At 56.7% G+C, this 17,340-nt stretch overlaps 8 protein-coding genes across 8 annotated transcripts; 3 read left to right on the top strand and 5 right to left on the bottom strand.

Moving 5' to 3' along the window:
• Positions 1 to 103: 103 nt before the first annotated feature.
• On the bottom strand, positions 104 to 2,192 carry J7T54_006723 (uncharacterized protein; the record flags this gene model as incomplete). Its single annotated transcript, XM_051503180.1, has 4 exons — positions 104 to 511; positions 614 to 988; positions 1,091 to 1,997; positions 2,077 to 2,192. The coding sequence occupies 4 exons, from the start codon at positions 2,190 to 2,192 to the stop codon at positions 104 to 106; spliced, it is 1,806 nt and encodes a 601-aa protein (XP_051365533.1).
• Positions 2,193 to 2,592: 400 nt separating this feature from the next.
• On the top strand, positions 2,593 to 3,744 carry J7T54_006722 (uncharacterized protein; the record flags this gene model as incomplete). The annotated part of the gene is made up of 1 exon (XM_051503179.1): positions 2,593 to 3,744. One exon carries the CDS (start codon positions 2,593 to 2,595, stop codon positions 3,742 to 3,744), a length of 1,152 nt encoding a protein of 383 aa, XP_051365532.1.
• Positions 3,745 to 6,276: 2,532 nt separating this feature from the next.
• On the top strand, positions 6,277 to 9,225 carry J7T54_006721 (uncharacterized protein; the record flags this gene model as incomplete). Its single annotated transcript, XM_051503178.1, has 3 exons — positions 6,277 to 6,987; positions 8,320 to 8,607; positions 8,659 to 9,225. The coding sequence occupies 3 exons, from the start codon at positions 6,277 to 6,279 to the stop codon at positions 9,223 to 9,225; spliced, it is 1,566 nt and encodes a 521-aa protein (XP_051365531.1).
• Positions 9,226 to 9,413: 188 nt separating this feature from the next.
• On the top strand, positions 9,414 to 9,731 carry J7T54_006720 (uncharacterized protein; the record flags this gene model as incomplete). Its single annotated transcript, XM_051503177.1, has 1 exon — positions 9,414 to 9,731. The coding sequence occupies one exon, from the start codon at positions 9,414 to 9,416 to the stop codon at positions 9,729 to 9,731; it is 318 nt and encodes a 105-aa protein (XP_051365530.1).
• A 359-nt stretch (positions 9,732 to 10,090) lies between these two features.
• Positions 10,091 to 11,385, bottom strand: J7T54_006719 (uncharacterized protein; the record flags this gene model as incomplete). Its single annotated transcript, XM_051503176.1, has 4 exons — positions 10,091 to 10,466; positions 10,526 to 10,603; positions 10,656 to 11,155; positions 11,218 to 11,385. The coding sequence occupies 4 exons, from the start codon at positions 11,383 to 11,385 to the stop codon at positions 10,091 to 10,093; spliced, it is 1,122 nt and encodes a 373-aa protein (XP_051365529.1).
• Positions 11,386 to 12,098: 713 nt separating this feature from the next.
• On the bottom strand, positions 12,099 to 13,154 carry J7T54_006718 (uncharacterized protein; the record flags this gene model as incomplete). The annotated part of the gene is made up of 1 exon (XM_051503173.1): positions 12,099 to 13,154. The coding sequence occupies one exon, from the start codon at positions 13,152 to 13,154 to the stop codon at positions 12,099 to 12,101; it is 1,056 nt and encodes a 351-aa protein (XP_051365528.1).
• Positions 13,155 to 13,923: 769 nt separating this feature from the next.
• On the bottom strand, positions 13,924 to 14,832 carry J7T54_006717 (cutinase-like protein; the record flags this gene model as incomplete). Its single annotated transcript, XM_051503172.1, has 4 exons — positions 13,924 to 14,088; positions 14,144 to 14,434; positions 14,498 to 14,616; positions 14,664 to 14,832. 4 exons carry the CDS (start codon positions 14,830 to 14,832, stop codon positions 13,924 to 13,926), a joined length of 744 nt encoding a protein of 247 aa, XP_051365527.1.
• Positions 14,833 to 16,209: 1,377 nt separating this feature from the next.
• J7T54_006716 (uncharacterized protein) lies at positions 16,210 to 17,116 on the bottom strand (the record flags this gene model as incomplete). Its single annotated transcript, XM_051503171.1, has 4 exons — positions 16,210 to 16,548; positions 16,612 to 16,846; positions 16,906 to 17,020; positions 17,095 to 17,116. 4 exons carry the CDS (start codon positions 17,114 to 17,116, stop codon positions 16,210 to 16,212), a joined length of 711 nt encoding a protein of 236 aa, XP_051365526.1.
• Positions 17,117 to 17,340: the final 224 nt, after the last annotated feature.

The following is a 17,340-nucleotide window of genomic DNA, read 5'->3' as shown; positions in this document are numbered from 1 at the left end:
GAAACGCACAAGGTCACAAGTACATGTACATGACACCCCTTGTTATTAACCTTCTGACAAAACATGCCATGGCTATCGCTTCCTAATGGGGACGGCCCGATGCTCACGTCCAGAGACTCCAGTGACCACGGTTGCGCCCCAGGGTGACCTGCTCCCAACCTCCCCAGCCGGCGCCACTGGCAGCATGGTCCTTCCCGTCGAAGGGTCTCACGTCCATCGGCCCCTCATACTCGGGAAGATAGCCCATCTTGCAGTCGGTGAAGGAGACCCTGGGCTGGGTCTGGTAAAAGTCGTCGAACCGCTCGTCCAGGCTGTCGAGGAGACCGTGGACGTCGCCGGACGGGTGCAGATCCCGCCAGGGCTCGACGCAGCTCCGGCCCCGGCAGCTCTTGAGCACCATGGTCAGTGCATCCAAGCGGCGCGCCAGCTGGTCCACCGGGCGGCCGGCCACGCGGAGGTCCTTGTCGTGGTGCTCGGGGGCCAAGAGGTTTCGGAGCTCTCCGGGGTCGGTCTGTCGAAGGCTCACGCGTCAGTACATTTTGCGTACGCCGGCACACTTCTCTGATCGGCCGCAGAAGCTCTCGTCAAGAGCGTGTGAAGAAGAGAAACGTACCTTTAGATCGTACAGCTCTGTCTCGTTGGTGCACCACACGGCGTAGTAGAGACTGTAGCCCTCACCGATGACGCGGACGGCCTTGTACGTGTTGTTGCCCACGGCGATGCTGGGCTGGGAGCCGTAGCCGGGGTCGATCATGCCCGCGTCGCCGTAGGAGCCCCAGAGGCCCTCGGGGATGGCGAGGCCCCAGTACTCGATGGTGACGTGCTCCTGCTTGGACGCCTGCATCTCCTCGGTGGTCAGGGGGAGGGGGTAGCCGTCGCTGGCGTCCTCGGGGAGGGAGTGACCCGCCAGCGTCATGATGGTCGAGGCAATGTCGGTGTGCGCTGTCACAGCCTTGCTGACGTGACCCGCAGAGACGCCCGGTCCACGCTGTGCCGGTGGGATTCATTGTCAGTCAATCTCTTCTGCCAAAGGACAAGGACAGGACAGGACAGGACAGGACAGGACAGGATAGGAATAGACTGGACTCACCACGATGAGCGGAATGTGCACGTCCGTCTCGAAGCCGCACTCCTTGCCGGGGTGCATCCGGTGCTGGCTGATGTGGTAGCCATTGTCGGTGGTGTAGAAGATGTACGTGTTCTCGAGCTCTCCGGCCTCCTCGAGGATGCGAACCATGTGCTCGACGGACTCGTCCACCGACTGCAGGGCCCTCAGGCGGGACCGCTGGAACTCGTCGTTGTAGCGGATCACGGTGTCGTTGAGGCGCGGGAGGTCCTTGACCCAGCTGACGCCGCCCTGCGTCTCCGGGTTGAAGTTCTCGTCCCTCGGGATGATGTAGTCGTGGAAGAGGTGGGCGTGGCGGTCGGCGTACTCGGGCTTGTCCATGACGACGTCGGGAATCAGCTGGACGCTGCTGTGGGGGGCGATGGGCGCGTGGACGAGGAACCAGGGGTCGTCGTGCGCCATGGCCTCACGCAGGAAGCCGTGGGCCTTGGCGGCCGTGACGTCGGGCGAGTACTGGCCGGCGTAGCTGACGGGGCCACCGCCGTTGCGTGACATTGTGGCATTGCGGTACTGGTACGTGTAGGGGTCCAGGACAAAGTCGGAGCCGTTGAAGCCGCCGGCGTACGGCTGGTTGTAGTTCTCGACTGAGTGGTGGTTCCAGAGCTTGCCCGAGTAGTAGGTGTTGTAGCCCGCCGCCTGGAGCCAATGGGGGAGGTAGTCGTCGTTGATGCCCTCGCGGACGACCTTGGGATAGCCGCCGTAGGGGGCCCAGACGTCCGTGACGTTGGTGTTGTGCGCGGCCTTGCCCGTCCAGAGGTTGACGCGCGACGGGCAGCACAGTGCCACGGTGCAGTAGTGGTTCGCGTATAGAGTGCCCTCGTTGAGAAGGTGTTTCTGCAGCAGGGGCATGTGCTGGAGCGACTCCATGTGCCTGCGATGCCGCCACGGCGCGTCAGTAAATGATGTAAGCTCCTCGCCCACCCGCACGGCGCTGGTTGGGACCGGCTCACCAGTCCTGGTCATCCGTCAAGATAAAGAGGATGTTGGGCTGCTTCTTGGATGTGGACGACGAGGCTTGGGACGTCGCCAGGAAAAGGGCCGCCAGTGCGGCGAGGCGATACCACATGATGGCTATGCTGGGACAGTATGAGTGAGAACAGACGTGTGCGTGCTAGAGGCGCAGGGAACAGAACTGAGTCGATGGCTTTCTTGCGAGACGAGGAAGAGGCCGGGCAGAGCTCCCTTTACGCGGACACGGACCACGGGGGGACGGATTCCGAGAAGAACGATGCTCGCCACGAGACGGACTAACATGACTCTGCAGGCGCGCTAGTCTAGACTCTAGCGCGTACTCTAATCGTTAGCCCATAACCCCCGCACGGCACGAGTCACGAAATCCGGGGTCCCCGCCGTCCCAGCAGTCAGTCGGTCGGGTCGAGTATATACATCCGGTTGTCCCCATCGAAGCCTCTGTCCGTGGCCCTAACATGACACACAAACGGACCTGCACGCCCAGCGCCCGCCACATGATGCAAGCCGAGGACGCCGAGGACGCGGCCGCCCAGTGCCGACGGGTATCCAACATGACGCCCGAGCAGGTCGCGCGGAAACGCGCCATCGACCGGGACAACCAGCGGCACCTCCGAGCCAAGCGCAAGGCGCACACGAGGCACCTCGAGAAGCAGATCGCCAGTCTCCAGCGGAAGCTGGCCGAAGCCGAGGAGCGGATCGCGGACCTGGAACGGGACACGCCACGACAGCGACTGCCAGGCCCGGACATGGTCGGACTCGCCAGCATGAACATGCCCCTTGAGCTCGGCCCCGGCATCACGCTCGACATGACGCACCAAGGCGACATGTTCCACTTGCTGGACATGAACATGGACATGGGTCTGGACATGAACCTGGGCCTGGACACAGACCTGGACACAGGCCTGGACGTGAACCTGCCCCCCGACGCCGACTGGGCCGTGCCCATCAGGCACATGCCGCCCACGAACCGTTTGGACCGCTTCATCACGGGCACCATCGAGACCTGGCGCGGCAGGCTGTCGATCCACCATTCGGCCGAGCTCTCCGCGGCGTCCCAGTTCCCCAACGTCTCGGCCCTGCTCGAGCACCCCGAGGACGCGGAGGCGGACGGGCCCTCGGTGCCCGACTCGGGCCAGCCCCTGTCCAGCGCCGCCTCCGCCCATCTCCACGGCAGCCCGCTTCAGCCGCTCGTCGAGCGCCTCGGCATGGTGTACTGCCTTTCCCACCTCGTCCGCTGGCTCGTCTGTCTCTCGAGGGACACGTACGACCGCATGCCCGCCTTTATGCGGCCGACGTCGCTCCAGCGCGCCGTCCCGCACCCGGCCTGGGTCGACCTCGTCCTCTTCCCGACGGCGCGCGACGACATTATCCGCCTCCGCGACTGGTCCCCCGACCGCTTCGAGGCCTACCGCGCCGCCACGGCCCGAAGCCTCTCGGTCAACTGGCCCTATGCGGACTCGGGAGCCGTCGTCGAGTCCGAGTCGGGCGACCATGAAGGCCAGCGCGCCGCCCTCAACCCCATTTTTGAGGCGCACGTGCGCAACCTCGACAACTGGACCGTCGGCGCCGAGGTCGCTGCTGCATTTCCCTACATGGCGCCCTACGTCCGGGTGCGGCATGGGAGGAGCATGGGAAAAGGGATCTAGGACAAAAGGCACCACATCAGGAGGCCCGACAGTCCGAGTCGGCACGCTTTTCAAGTACAAGATCCTCGTGGAACGCGCTCCCGCGGCCCGCCCTGTGCGATGCGGTTACCCTATACCCTATAGCGGAGCGTTTGCTCCACGCGCAAGATGTCAAGTACCAAACCTTAACGGTGACTGCCTCTAGCCTGGAGTGCTATGTAAGATGGGGAAATTCTTACACTACCCAGTGGAAAATACGGGGTTCCATCTGGTTCTTGTTCTCTGCGCCTTGGGATCATATTTTGGACCCCGTGACTTCCATTTATGGGAAGCAATTCTTCCGGACTCGACATTCTTCGGCCCTCATTTCGATTTGTCTCCTGTTCCCCACCCCTTTACTACCTGGTGGTAGTCTGAAGATTATTGTGTTGGGGGGAACGGCAACGCAGCAGGAAACGGAGCAGGGCCGCTAGGCTCTGCCTACCCGATAGGAAGATGGGTGATGCCGACGGGTGTGGCTGCCATGTGTAACGGTCGATTGCCAACGACAACCGCATCGTCGGGCGTGGAGGTCATCACAAGGGCTGCCGCCACGGCTTCATGAACAACAAAAAGGAAGCGCATCTACGCTCTCGAGATCGATTGAAGGATGTGGCACTGAGCAAATGATTCGACGGGTCTGCAGGGGCGCCAGGCCCGCAGCCTGGGTTGTGGTTGTAGGTCAAAGTACGAAAGTAATAGAATTCAAGTAAAGAGGGGAAACGTTGATTGACTAAGGTAATGGAGCGTAAGGCTTCTTATGAAAGACTATGGCACGATGAGTGTAAACGACTGATAGCCATGTGCGCATACTGAAAAGCGAAAAATTCCGAGGGCCACTCCAAACTCCCACACAATAGGAACAGAACGCCCGCGGTAGGATCTTTATTTACCTCAGTAGGGAATCGATCTATCGCCTCGCGCAAGCACTGAGCTAAGGGGTGTTATTAAATATAGCCCCCGGGAACAAAAGTAAGACTACGTAGGAGTACTAGATCAAGGTCGCTACGACCGGATACGAGGTAACGGAGGATAGCGACGACATAGACTAGATAATAAAATATCCCTTGGGAAGGAGGCGGATAAGGCTTTATAACTTTTTTTGAATCATTTCCTATATCTCTGCGAGGGGAGCTTGGATAAAATGAGTATCAAGGGATATAATCGTGAGCACTTTAATCGTGAGCGTCTCTTCGGAGCGAGGAGCGAGTGGGAGTTCTGTAGTAGCCGTCATGCGACCTGGGAGAGAATTGTTTGGGTGCGGGAGCTAAATTATATGGAGAGAGAGGATTCGAATGGAATAGTAGATCTAGACTAGCTTAATGCGTTTGCTCACCGTCAACCTGCAGCAGAGGCGCGTCTCAGGTCGCACTGGGCTGTGACTCGTAACAGATCCCCTGCAGGCTATTGTAAGGGACTGGACACCGGGCGCGGCCGCAGCCGGACCCTGCCATGGTCAAAGACAGAGTGACGGGGGCGAGGCTCCGTGCAACACGTGTCGCAGATGTGGGAAATACGGACAGTTGTCGGCAATCAGTTTGAAAACACTGTCCGGCCACCCGCTTCAGCCTAGCCTTATCCGGCTATTGATCTGCTTTCATCACATCTTTCTAGCCTCTTGCCACCTCGCGGGAATGGACGAAAGCATGTATGCCGCTAGCTTTAGCTAAAAGACTATTTCCAAGATCGTCCGAAATCCCCTTACCGCTATTTCGGCTATCGAGGGCGGATACGCACAACACTCACCCTTGAGGCAGCGTCACGACACGTTCCCAACATAGCCTGGCCTAATCCAAGAGTCACCTGGCACGGTGTGCAAACCCACTGTCAACCTCTGTACTTTAAGCTTCGAACTAACCTTATAGCACCTCGGATGGGGAAATAGCCACCGAGGATTGACTGATATAGTGGGGCTACGCAGTCCTGAGTCGACTGTCGGACCCTCATTGGCATTCGGCCATGGAATGTTGGATAGGCGTGATGCATTATTCTGATCTGACAGCTTCAATCAAGCCCCTCGGCGAGTCCTCGTATCTAGCGTTCTACACCGCAATTCCCGTGACTTTGTCTGAGCTGATTGCCTCGACACAGACAAGGGGCCTTGCCATAGCCGGTTTCTAGCAGCGAAAGACGAGGTCGGCAAGGGGCCAAGCCGTGGATTCCCGTAAGAGAAGTGTCTCACCGCGTGCAAGGATGACAACGTTCACAACGCCCCCTTGCAACAGCCTAGAATCGCACGTCAAGCAAAAACCTTGAAATGGCCATATCATCTAGGGCGGCTTCTCGAGTTCTTCTTCCCTTATACCGAATCATCACCATTCATTTCTGAGCATCATTAGTCATTCTTTTGTTCTTCATTCAATTCTCACAAGGCGAGCTGGCATCGTCTCACATTAGCCATACGACATTTCACTTTCCAAACGCCTGCAATATCCACGGAAATTCGGTACAATCTTTTTTTCTTTTTGAAAAATACAGAACGCCTCGAGAACGAAACCTAGAAGGAGGCTGAAAATGCGGCTCCAAAGATTGGCCTTTTTCGTCGCCCTCGGCAACGTCGTGAATGCTTCCCCTGTCTCGGTCACAACAGCGCATCCGGCGGAACCTCAACAAGTGACTGTTCACAAGACAGAAACGGTGCACGTCACCCTGCCACCAGAGATTGTTCACAAGACGGAGACGGTACACGTTACCCAGCCACCGGAGACGGTACACGAGGTCGAGACGGTGCATGTTACCCAGCCAGCAGAGACTGTTCACAAGACGGAGACGGTACACGTTACCCAGCCACCGGAGACGGTACACGAGGTCGAGACGGTGCACGTTACCCAGCCACCGGAGACCGTCCACGAGGTCGAGACGGTGCATGTTACCCTGCCACCGGAGACTGTCCACGAGGTCGAGACTGTTCATGTCACGGAAGAACCACAAACGGTCCACGTCACCGAGACTATCCACGCCACCGAGACCATTCACGTCACTGCGCCCCCGCAAGTTGAACATGTGACAGCGACAGAGACTAAGACCAAGGTCAAGAATGTGGTCGAAACGAAAGTCCAGGAGAAGCTTGTCACCACAACCGTCGAAAAGCCTGTCACCGTTGTGGAGACCTCTGTGGTTGAGAAGCCTGTCACTGTCGTGGAGACAGTTCATGAGCCCGTTGTCAAGCACGTTACGGTGACAGCGGAGAACCCCCATCCAGTCACCGAGACGGTACATGTCACGGTGACTCCAGCAGGGTGTGAAGCCGCACACGCTCCGCCGGCTCACACCATGGTCATGGACCACCCGCAGGACATGGTGGTAGACAAACACGGAAAGGAGGAAGGCGCGGTCGTGGGACACGCGCACACCGCGGTGCAAGTTCCAGCGCAATCCCCCACGTTGACATTGACGCCAGGAACTCACCAAACCTCTGGAAAGAATTTGACGGTCGTGGCCAGACAATGCCGCGGGTGCTGAGGAGGTGGTGGGAGTGACCAGATGACTTAACTTGTAATTAGAGTCTTATACCTTGTGGGCTGGATAGGTGATCTCCGAATCGTAGGAGCACGGGGTACGCGAGGATGAAGAACCGTTAATGGCATGCTTCAACATACGCTGTGAGATGAGAATCCAAGGGATGAGGATGAATCATCGAAACAAAGGTCAATACCATCGGTAGCTGGAGTGATACGAAGAGTGCCGTTACACATTCCGCCAAAGATTCGTCAGCCTATTGTGTAGCTGCGACTCTGACCGCGTGGGTTGCTTGGATGGAGCGTCTTTCCTCCACCCTCGCCTTAGCCATGTGAGCAGAGCCGGCGCTCCGACTAGTCGCTATACCTTGGAGTAGCGGAGGTTAGGGTCAGGATCCATATTTAACTTTTGACATTCGAGCACGGACAATCAAAATGCCAAGGAGAAACACAAATTGGCCGTCTCCCCGAAATTGGTGCGTTTAACAGAGCGAGGGAGAACGCGGAGGTCTGCGACATTGTCCCGGATCGATATCTCTTGGGTGCCCTTTCTGTAGCACGTGTTGCAGACGATTTCGACGCCGGTTGTTGTGGTGAGAAAGGAGTTGCTTTCTTCATCCTCACCCTCCGGATTCTTCAGAAGCTCAATTTCGGTCTTGCTGCAGCCATCAGTCAAGCCTCTACTTGATCACGGGTTCCTGACGATTTGAGAAGGACAGCCCCGTCAAAGCTCTTATCGGGGGTTAAGCTCCGTTCGAACTCTCGCGTTGCGGTGCGAGCAATTAGCTGCAGCCGCTGCTCAATCACGGCGAGTTGATGTATGGCGCCCATATCTCCTTCAGCTGCGACTTGAGAGAATGGTATTCTGACTGCACCAAGAAGGCTAAAGCAACAGCCAATGACGAAAGACAGACGAGAAAGGACGGGAAAGAGCCAGCTAGTCAGCCTAGCTGAAGCTGGAGATTGTCCGCCAACCAACATGAACCATGGAGGCCTAGACTACTTCCGAATTCCTAGCGGCGCGGGCCGTGCAACCAAGACGTAAGGGTACGGTCTCTCAGGCTGTTCAGCTGGGCCGGCTGTATGTGGCTGGATAAAGCTCTGCCCGAGCACCCCCAGCCTCGTCCACGCGTACGGCACGCGGGCTTCGGAGATCTCCACGTCGCCGGGGACCAGCCCGCCCGGCAGCAAGGACCACGGGCCCTTCCAGCGCTTCGTAGGCCTCGACGGCACCAGCATCTGGGCGGCGGCCACGTCTGGCCCCAGCGCCGTGGCCATTCACCTCCTCGCCTGCATGCTGGCCAGAGTGTGGACTCCTGCCGAGGCGGTCTCCATCTGGGAGGAGCTGGTCGCGGAGCGCAAGAAGACCCTGGTCCACGTTGAAGAGGTAGAGGGAGGGGAGCATTCCGTGCCCATCAAGGACGTTGTCGCCGCCTAGCTCACCGTCACCAAAGAGCAGCTTGCGGAGTGGGACGCCAACGCTCGCGCGTGGCTCCGCGCCGCGGACGGATCCCGCGCCGTTGCGAGCCATCAGAAGAACCTCGTCAAGCTGCTGAACCAGCTGAGCCTACCGGTCGGCAGTCAGTCCATGGTGTACGAGAACGTCTGCAAGACCTGGGTCACGGCCCTGATGACCGTCGACAAACTCGTCCAGGGCCATCCCTATAGCGCACAGGACGGCGCTGTCTTGCTCGCGCTATCCTCGTGGCACCTTTATCCAGACCTCATCGTCCTTGGCTCCTCAACTCAGGAGCTCCGTCTCGGGGACGACCTTATCGCACCCGGCGGCGCTCTGACCATCGGACTGCAGAGCTCTGATTCAGATGCGTTCAAGGGTGTTCACTGGTCACTTTCCTTGGCCCACTTGCGATACTACGGCGCTCCCGTCCTCGCTTCAGGCCAGAATGGACGCCACATCCAGCAGGATGACCTTTTCCCCGTTCCTGTTGGTGGTGCTGGGTGCTCTGATGGCCTCTTGGGGCTTGTCGACCAGCCAGATCCATGAAGCGGCCAAGCTGCTGAGGTTGATGAAAGCCTGCCTATGCAACAACAACCAGCGTGACCCTCTAGCTTCTGCCTGGCTCGTCCCGTTAGACGCTGCTGCGGCTCAGCTAATTGCAGAGCCAGAGGGTCGTGAAGGACCTTGCAAGCTGATTCGGCTGGGCCATCGCCGTCGCTGGATATTGACAGGAGATGCCCGGAATGGCAGCAGAGACGGCAGGGTCTGCCACCTTTCCTTTCGTGGGAGGGAACATGTCGGATGTGTCTCTCTACTGCCTTGACGGCCACGCCATATCTGTACGCACGTTTGGCAACTCTCAGATGCACCTCGATGTCCTGACGGCCGCATTTGAAAAAGATCAAGTCGACGCGACGCTGCTCTGTGCGGTCAGGGTGATGGAGAAGCACCAGGTCGGGTCTCCGCCGCCTCACGCTTCAACAGATGCTCCCCTGGGTGGACACGGTGGAAGCGAGCAGGCGGCACAGGGTGGCCTCGTGTCCGTGCTTTGATGACTTTGAATCTACACGCATCAAGTAGTATTCTGCTTCCTCTCATTCACCTCCTTCTTGAGCTCGGCCGTGACGCGCCATGGTTGTACTAGACTGGACGCATCCCTGTTACATACGGCCATACCCAGTGGAAAATACGGGACCCCCCCCCCCCGTCCGCTCTCCCAGAGTCAAGCCGCTGAGGGGCCGATTAGTATTGGGGCCGGTGACGACCAGCGAATACCGGCTGTTGTATGTTTTTTAAGCCTCGCCTCTGCTTTTTCTTTTCTTTTGGAATCCTGCGTTAGTAGTCAAGATCATCATCCGTTCAAAATGGCAGGGCGGGTCTATGAATAGGCAATAGCATGCAAGTGATATAATTATAAACGGGGAACATCTTGCTCGTGAAAGACTTTCCCACTATCATGTTGCGCAACGACCGGCTCTGATGTGACCGTAACCTCTGTCGTTTTTCCAGTCTTTGCTCCAGGGCTGGCTGCTTCGCCTGAGATGACACTCTCAGTGTATGCTGTGCGGTATTCTGGCACGGGCGGGCGGTTCAAGTCGGTCTGACTGTGCAGCTCCCAATGGCCGGTACGGCGTTGACTGCGACCGTAACCGTGGCTTGCCGTCGCTGCTGATCTTCTGGTAGATCCCCATCCGAAGCCCCATTGCTTGAACAGGGGGCGGTAAGTCGCTATGCAGGCGGCAATGATTCCTAGGGCGGGCTCCATGACAGACCAGATTGCTACATCACTGTTTCAAGGCGTCAGCAAGTCCCGACGTGTTCGGGAAGAATGCCCGGCAGTACTTACATGGAAGCGTAGAGAAACTCACGCGAGGGCTGAAGTGTGGTTACATAAGGCATGCGGACGATCAACACAACCCCAGCTCTACAGAGTCCGTTAGTGTACGTAGTATAACTTGAAACACCCCCATACTCACATCATGCCTAGACTCAATAGGACGGCGACGATGACCTTTGTTCTCATGTTGATCTGAACACCCCAAAGGATGGCAATGGGCAACAGGCCCAGGCACCAGTCCGACACAGCGGAGAAGACGCTGTGCACGTATACCGATATCATGACGATCCTCTTGTCGATGCAGGATCCTTCCGCCCCGAACACCTGTTTCCAGAAATAGGACGGAGGGCTGCACTGGAATGCCATGACGAAGGCGAAGGCAATGGATACTACTGCTATGACCCCAACGTTGACCCATATGATGACCCGGTAGGGCTTCTTTGTCGTTATCCGCAAGAGGACGATGCAAACAGATGCCCGTATGGCGAGGGTGATTGGGGCATACAGTGCCTCGCACAGATACCAACCTAATAGAGACTTGGCTGCTTGGTTGGGCGTGTAGTCCTGGGAGACGTCCTGGCCGGTCGCTCCGTTGACGACTCCGTCTATGGCGACTGCGGCATAGGCAGCATAGGCCCCCTAGCCTTGAAGATTAGCCGCTTACTCCTGCGCATGGCACTGAAGAGATTGGATGGTCTCACCATGGCCGCAAAGATTAGATAGTCGTCGGACGTTACACGGCCAACCAGGAAGACCTTGACATAGGCCCGTACAAGCGTCGCCGCTCCCGCAAGTGAGACAAAAACGAGTTGCACGAGCAGTAGCTCATGGCCGCGACTTGGCGTGTCTGCACCTGCAGAGTCCTTCATACTGTCGACTCGTATACGTGGAACGTGGGATGTGCGAAGGAACTGCAAAGCTGGCAACGCATACATTCACTGATACATGGGTTCATATGAATTCAGAATGGACGACTGGACCGGTGCGCCTCGGTCTGTCGCGTGGCGACCTCCGCATCCTTAATGTACTTTCGCAAGGCGGGATGGATGGGGCAAGTGTTGCGGAGGATTCGTTAGCCTGCTGTTCGGTTGCGGCCCCTGATTCGAGCAAGGAAGAACGCACCATGCAGCCACAAAACCCCAAGTCCCTCGGCATGCAGGTCGGTGCATGATCCAGCGGACGGGAACCTGCACCAGTAATGCACACGGTGAACGTTTAGAGCAAGGAACAGAGTCACAGGTGTTGAAATGGAATCCTCTGCGATCAAGGCCATTTCCCCAGCGCGAGCTTCGTCGGCGAGACCTGGCCAAGCAGAGACAACGACTCGACAGGCTGATGGTGTAAACTTTGAAGAAGCCAGAATGATAATGACAGATGTACTAATTATTCTGCAGGCGCAATTACATGATTAGGCTAATGCGTACTCGGACCTGTTTCGTCTTGCGCCACGCCTGACGCGCCTGGGGGGTCGGAATGAAATGACGGGTCGCGTACGAGATGTGAATTTTCGCCGTTCGGGTCTCGGTACAGCACAGCGCGAATGTGATAGCATCTCCTCAGGCAAGGGAGCGCCAACTTTCTTCTATGGGAGAGTCGATGCCCAGTCACCGATGATCTGGCTCACGTTCTGCGCAGCTTGCCACAGAGCCCAATGCGACGACACCACTTCGCCCCGAGTGAGGCCTTGTTCAAAGTACTCCTCCATACCGACCGACATCTCCGGTGGCAGTGCCGTATCCTGGGTCGCCCCAATGTACAAACCCGGCATGGTGAAGTTGGATTTCCCAGGCTGCGTCAAGGGAAGTTCTTCGTAGAAGTTGATCTTTGCTGTCCGATACCAGTTGAGGGGACCACGGACCGTGTTCTTGAGGTATTCGCTCACGTAGTAGTCCATGAGTTGTCCTGGCACCAATGGCGAAGGCCCAAGATCCGGCAGGTTGTCCCAGATGAGCCCGGTATAGGAGTCAAATCCCATTTCACCGTCGGGTGTTCGACCGCCATAGAGCGCCGTGAGCATCTGCCGGATCTTGGTCGCGCCTCGCAGTCGGAGGTCGGTCGACGGCTTGCGCAGTTGCAGTTGGTACCCAAAGGTGGGCGTGATCCCGGCCTCGATCTGATCCTCCAGGTCGACATATTCCGTGACGGGCGGGAAGTATGGTGTGCAGACGCTGAAGATCCCCTTGAAAACGTCTGGATGCCAGAGAGCGACGCGGTAGACCATGGCACCACCCCAATCGTGACCGCCTAGGATGACCTGCTCGTTGGGGGCAACACGCTGAATCAACTCCACGAGATCATCAGACATGCTCCGTAGCGAGTACTTGCGCAGGCTCAGAGGCGCGTTGGTTCGGCCATACCCAAGCATGTCGGGAGCAACGACCTGATACCCAATGGAGGTCAAGTAGGGGATCTGGTATCGCCAACCAAATGACAAGTCAGGAAAGCCATGCAGTAGCACAACCGTACCCTTCGGCGTACCGGACGGCTTCGAAAGGAGGTAGTGGTATGTGTTACACCCGATCTTTTCGTAGTTTCGAGTGTGCTCAAAGCCGAGATCGAACGAGTCTGCGCCTGCAGGCAACGCGTTGCAGGCTATCAGGAGATGCCCAACAAGGGCGATTAGAGTCCAGAGTCTCATAATGATTGACGTGCTGTGGGTCTGGTTCATACACAGAGCGCTGTGCTTTTGGCTAGGGATTCCGCACCTTTGTACTTATAAGAAACGACATGTCCCAAGCCTGGGCCTCGGCGTTCCGTTGAGCTGCCCATAGTACCCGTCGACGGTCCATGAATCCTTGCAATTAGCCATGCGTCGGTCCAGGCGACTCTGGATAAGACCAGAAAGGCCAGGTTCAATTGTTATGGGGAATCCGCAAGAATCGCCCGGTTGGGCAGGGCAATGCAAGGGGTGCCGTCCATTCATTGGCTCGGAAATTCGGGAGCCATGCGCAAATTGGCTGGCCTTACGGATACATACGGAGTACAGTACATGAAGGAAGGGAATGTGCGTGCAGGTCTGGTATGCGGCCGGGTTCAGGCTTGGCGCCGTTGCCAGGAGCGGACAGGAGCCGAGGCAACTTGCGAGTTGAGCTTTGTTTGACTGTCGCCATGAAATGAGACGAATAGCTCCCAGCTTAGTTATTGGTTGAGCTGCGAACTTTTCTCGTAGACAAAAGGTCCAATGTACACGGAGGATTGGAAGCGTCTCAAACAACAACTCAATCGATTGCGAAAAGGTCCACAGCGAAATTGCTTCCGGTATCGCACGCCATACTACTTGCTTGCACTAGCAACTTGCAGAGTGAAAAGGCCCAAAAACCTGTGCTTTGGCATTCTAGCTTGCATGTGCCGGACACCGCTCGCGACTATCTGCATTGCACTCCGACGGGGCCAGTCTCCCGATTTCATCAGGGCAGAGCAGTGGCCTGAGGAGCGCCCGGGAGGCCGATCGTGGTCGACGGTGGAAGGGGATTTCCCTGGAATGCCGCCGCGAGGAAGTCGACAGTGCGGTCAATCCAAGCCGGCCTAACGTACGTCAAGTGCCAGAAGACACAGCTCCCCTGGTCACAGGTCTGTTGTGGAATTGTCAGCGGCGGCCAAGACATGCCAGGGTAACAAGAAGCCTACAGCATCGCCCTCGGCACAATTTTGCAACAGCTTCTCCTGCAGTGGCGCAGGGAAATCGTTCCCAGACGAGTATCTCAAGTACGGGTCTCCGAACATGGCAAGCGCAACAATACGATCGTAGAGTGCCTCTGGGATGTCATCCGCAGCTCTATGCATGATCGTCGCACCTTGGGAGTATCCGACGAGGGCGAATGTCTGACCGGGGCAGGCTTCGGCCTGGCTGACGATGCGATTCACGACATCTCTGCGGCCTCGAATGCCGCCAATGATGACGCTAGAGCTTGCCGGGTACTGTGTTCGTTCAGGATCCTAATCCGATGATGCACTAAGAGAGATCAGAACGGGGCCACTCACCTGGACTGGGTAGCCGCGGGAACCAGGTAGGACTTCTGTCAAGTTGCTGACGACGGGGTCTCCGACAATGACGCCGAATTTCCCACCATCGGCAAAGTTCGGCTCGCTCGTGCCACGAGCTGCACGCGGTCAGCAGAGTGTTCGCCTCCGTTGCCATGCCACCCACCAACGAGAACTTCAAAGTCAGAACAGCCGGGGGGGATGTCGCCTGGGTTCATGGGCACTGGCTCGCCAATCTCTATGCCAGTTTCAGGAACCTCTGGGCACTCTGCGTCTTGAGCCGACACCAGTTGGCCCAGGGCAAGAGCGACTTTCAGAATGTTTGCGGCGTGCATGGTGGCAGTCTTTGACTTTTCGCTTGGTTATGTATAGATGGCCTCAAGATGTTGTGTTGGGAAGGTTCTGTCCCTACGTGATATTGAGGGCTTCCGGGGGGCTTTATATGTTTCCCACATCCTCGTTACATTGTACCACTCAATGTGTGGTTTTATGCCATGGTATTTCGTCAGTGAGCTCCAAATACAGCCAGTAGAACAATGCTCCTCCGCTGCTCAGTCTGGACATTTTCGCGAGTGAATGCATCCCCACGAAATATGCCGAGCGGGGTCACAAGAACGGCAGTTTCTCTCCAGGCCAGACATACGTCTATAAGCTGATGCAGGCTCGTCGGCTCTCGTTGGCAGCATCGTTGCGTCGTTGTTCCAGACGTTCATGTTCGCTACGGTGGATTGGTCTACTGCGTATTAGTGTGCAACCCCTTTCCCGAACCCATGCTAAGGCCAGCCAATCGCATTACATGATTTTCTGAACCGAGGCTTCGACGAGGTTGACATCAACTGCTCTCTCTCAATTCCGAAAAGTGAAGCCAAGGCGACTGTTTCATACTGTGGATTAGGAATACGTTCTAGGTTGGAACATCCGGAGAGGAGAACGACGTTGGAGCGGGGGTGATCAACTGATACGACCGAGGCAATCTTGTCTGCTCGCCCTCCGCAAGTGATGGCTTGACCGATGTAGAGGGGCTCTGAGGATTTTCATCTACTGAACATAAGGTGAAAAAATTTCGACCAGCAAATGCTGGTAGAGAGTGGAAAGGCCGACTATCAACGTCGTCCAAGGCTTACAGCAAGGCCTAGTCCAGCAGCACCGAGTGAGGGCTTCATCCAACGTTGACGCCTTTAGCATTTCCGAGGCATGGAAAGTCAATGGCAAAGGGAGTATGGATATTTATTGAACTGGAACGCTTCCTATATCACTGAAACATACTCTACTGTGAAGGACACCGTCATTCGACGTGGCCACTCTCCAGCCCTTCCAGTAACTCACAATCGATTCCGACCTGGCGCATGGCAACCACAATGAGACCAAACTCCTTCAATCACCAACCATCCCACTCGCTTAGCTTCTGAATAAGGGGAATGGACTTTTGCTCGACTAGTGGATCCGCAAACCAAACTTCGGCATGTCCGCTCTTCTCGAGTTCCCTAGCCAACTGAAGCCCTGGTGAGTAGCTCAGAGTGCTCTGCCCTTTCTTGACACCCATGCCTACCACAAGAACCCTTGCTCGTCTCTCACTGCTTCTGGGTTCCTGCTTTAGGTAAGCTGCGTATTTTCTCGCAACGGAGGAAGGACTGTTGTCCATCGTTTCGGCAGCGCGCCGCAAGAGGGGCATCTCGCATCCTGAAAAAAGGGTACCGTGGACTGAAATGAATTCAATGACCGCCCACGCCAATTCCTGCCTTGTAGACCATGTAGCCAAACGGCTTGGAGGCAGCGGCGCTGTAGACTTCATATGGATCGACCCCAAGGCTGCGGCATGCATCCTCCATCTCATTGGCATACGCAATGTTAATCATGCGCTGACAATTCTCGTAGAGTTTAGTAGACTCGGCTACTTCGGGGCTTGATAGAGGCACCAGCTCTTCGAAGTAGGATCGGGCAATTGCCGCGAGCGATCCAGGGCAGACATCGTCCAGTCCAGAGATGACCATGGGAATAAGTCGCGCGCCGGGGGGGTGGGGGAGTGGTTCTGTCCGGCCAGGATTCACTCTCTGTGAAGGGTGTCAGTGCGAGGGTTCCACGTGTTATCGCCGAGACCGTCTAAGACAACTCACCTCAAGGAACGTTCTAGCGAAGCAGCCACGAGCCGTCGCAGGTGGTTCGATGAGCTCTCCCTCCAAATCAACGGCAACAGAGCTCTCAATAATAACGGTAGCACCAGGTCCAGCACATTTGAAAGTCGTCTCAAGAGCATCTTTGAGGTACGAAACATCAATAGTCTTGTCGGCCAGCAGAAGAGGTGGAATCGATATGAGGTAGTGTGTCGCGTTGGCTAGGTGCTCATGTGAACTGGTAAATTCCACGCGAGGATTCGCAGCAAATTCTGCATCAGACTCCAGAGCTTGTACGTGAATTTTGAAAGGTCGAAGCCGAGGACGTCCCAGTTCCTTGAGAAGTTGCTGACGAGCTGTGTGCCGACATAACCAACGCCGATCACAGCAACGAGAGGTCGTGCCTCAAGACCTGTGAGATTCTGGATTTTGGCAACATCTCACACACCACTTTCCGTGTGGAGGTACATGCACTCAGCCACATACTTTCTGGATTGTGTGCCGTCATTGGCAGACCCAAGCGCCGACGCGCTCATGTCGCAAATTCATGGAATGGGTGTAGTAGCACCAAGTCAGCGCAGGGCTGCAGATTCGTCATGCTGGCTGGTCTTTCTCGTGGTCTCGCCATCATTACGGATATTCTTGGCCATCCGCTCCTCCTACACCATCACGGCCCGTAGTAGTTTATAGTTTCTAAATACCCGACAAACTGGCTGCTCGAACATCCTGTTT

The sequence above is a fragment of the Emericellopsis cladophorae genome (genome assembly GCF_022114955.1).
Source record: "Emericellopsis cladophorae strain MUM 19.33 chromosome Unknown NODE_4_length_1054762_cov_117_872525, whole genome shotgun sequence".
NCBI lineage: Eukaryota > Fungi > Ascomycota > Sordariomycetes > Hypocreales > Bionectriaceae > Emericellopsis > Emericellopsis cladophorae.
This window is presented reverse-complemented; position numbering and strand designations above follow the sequence as displayed.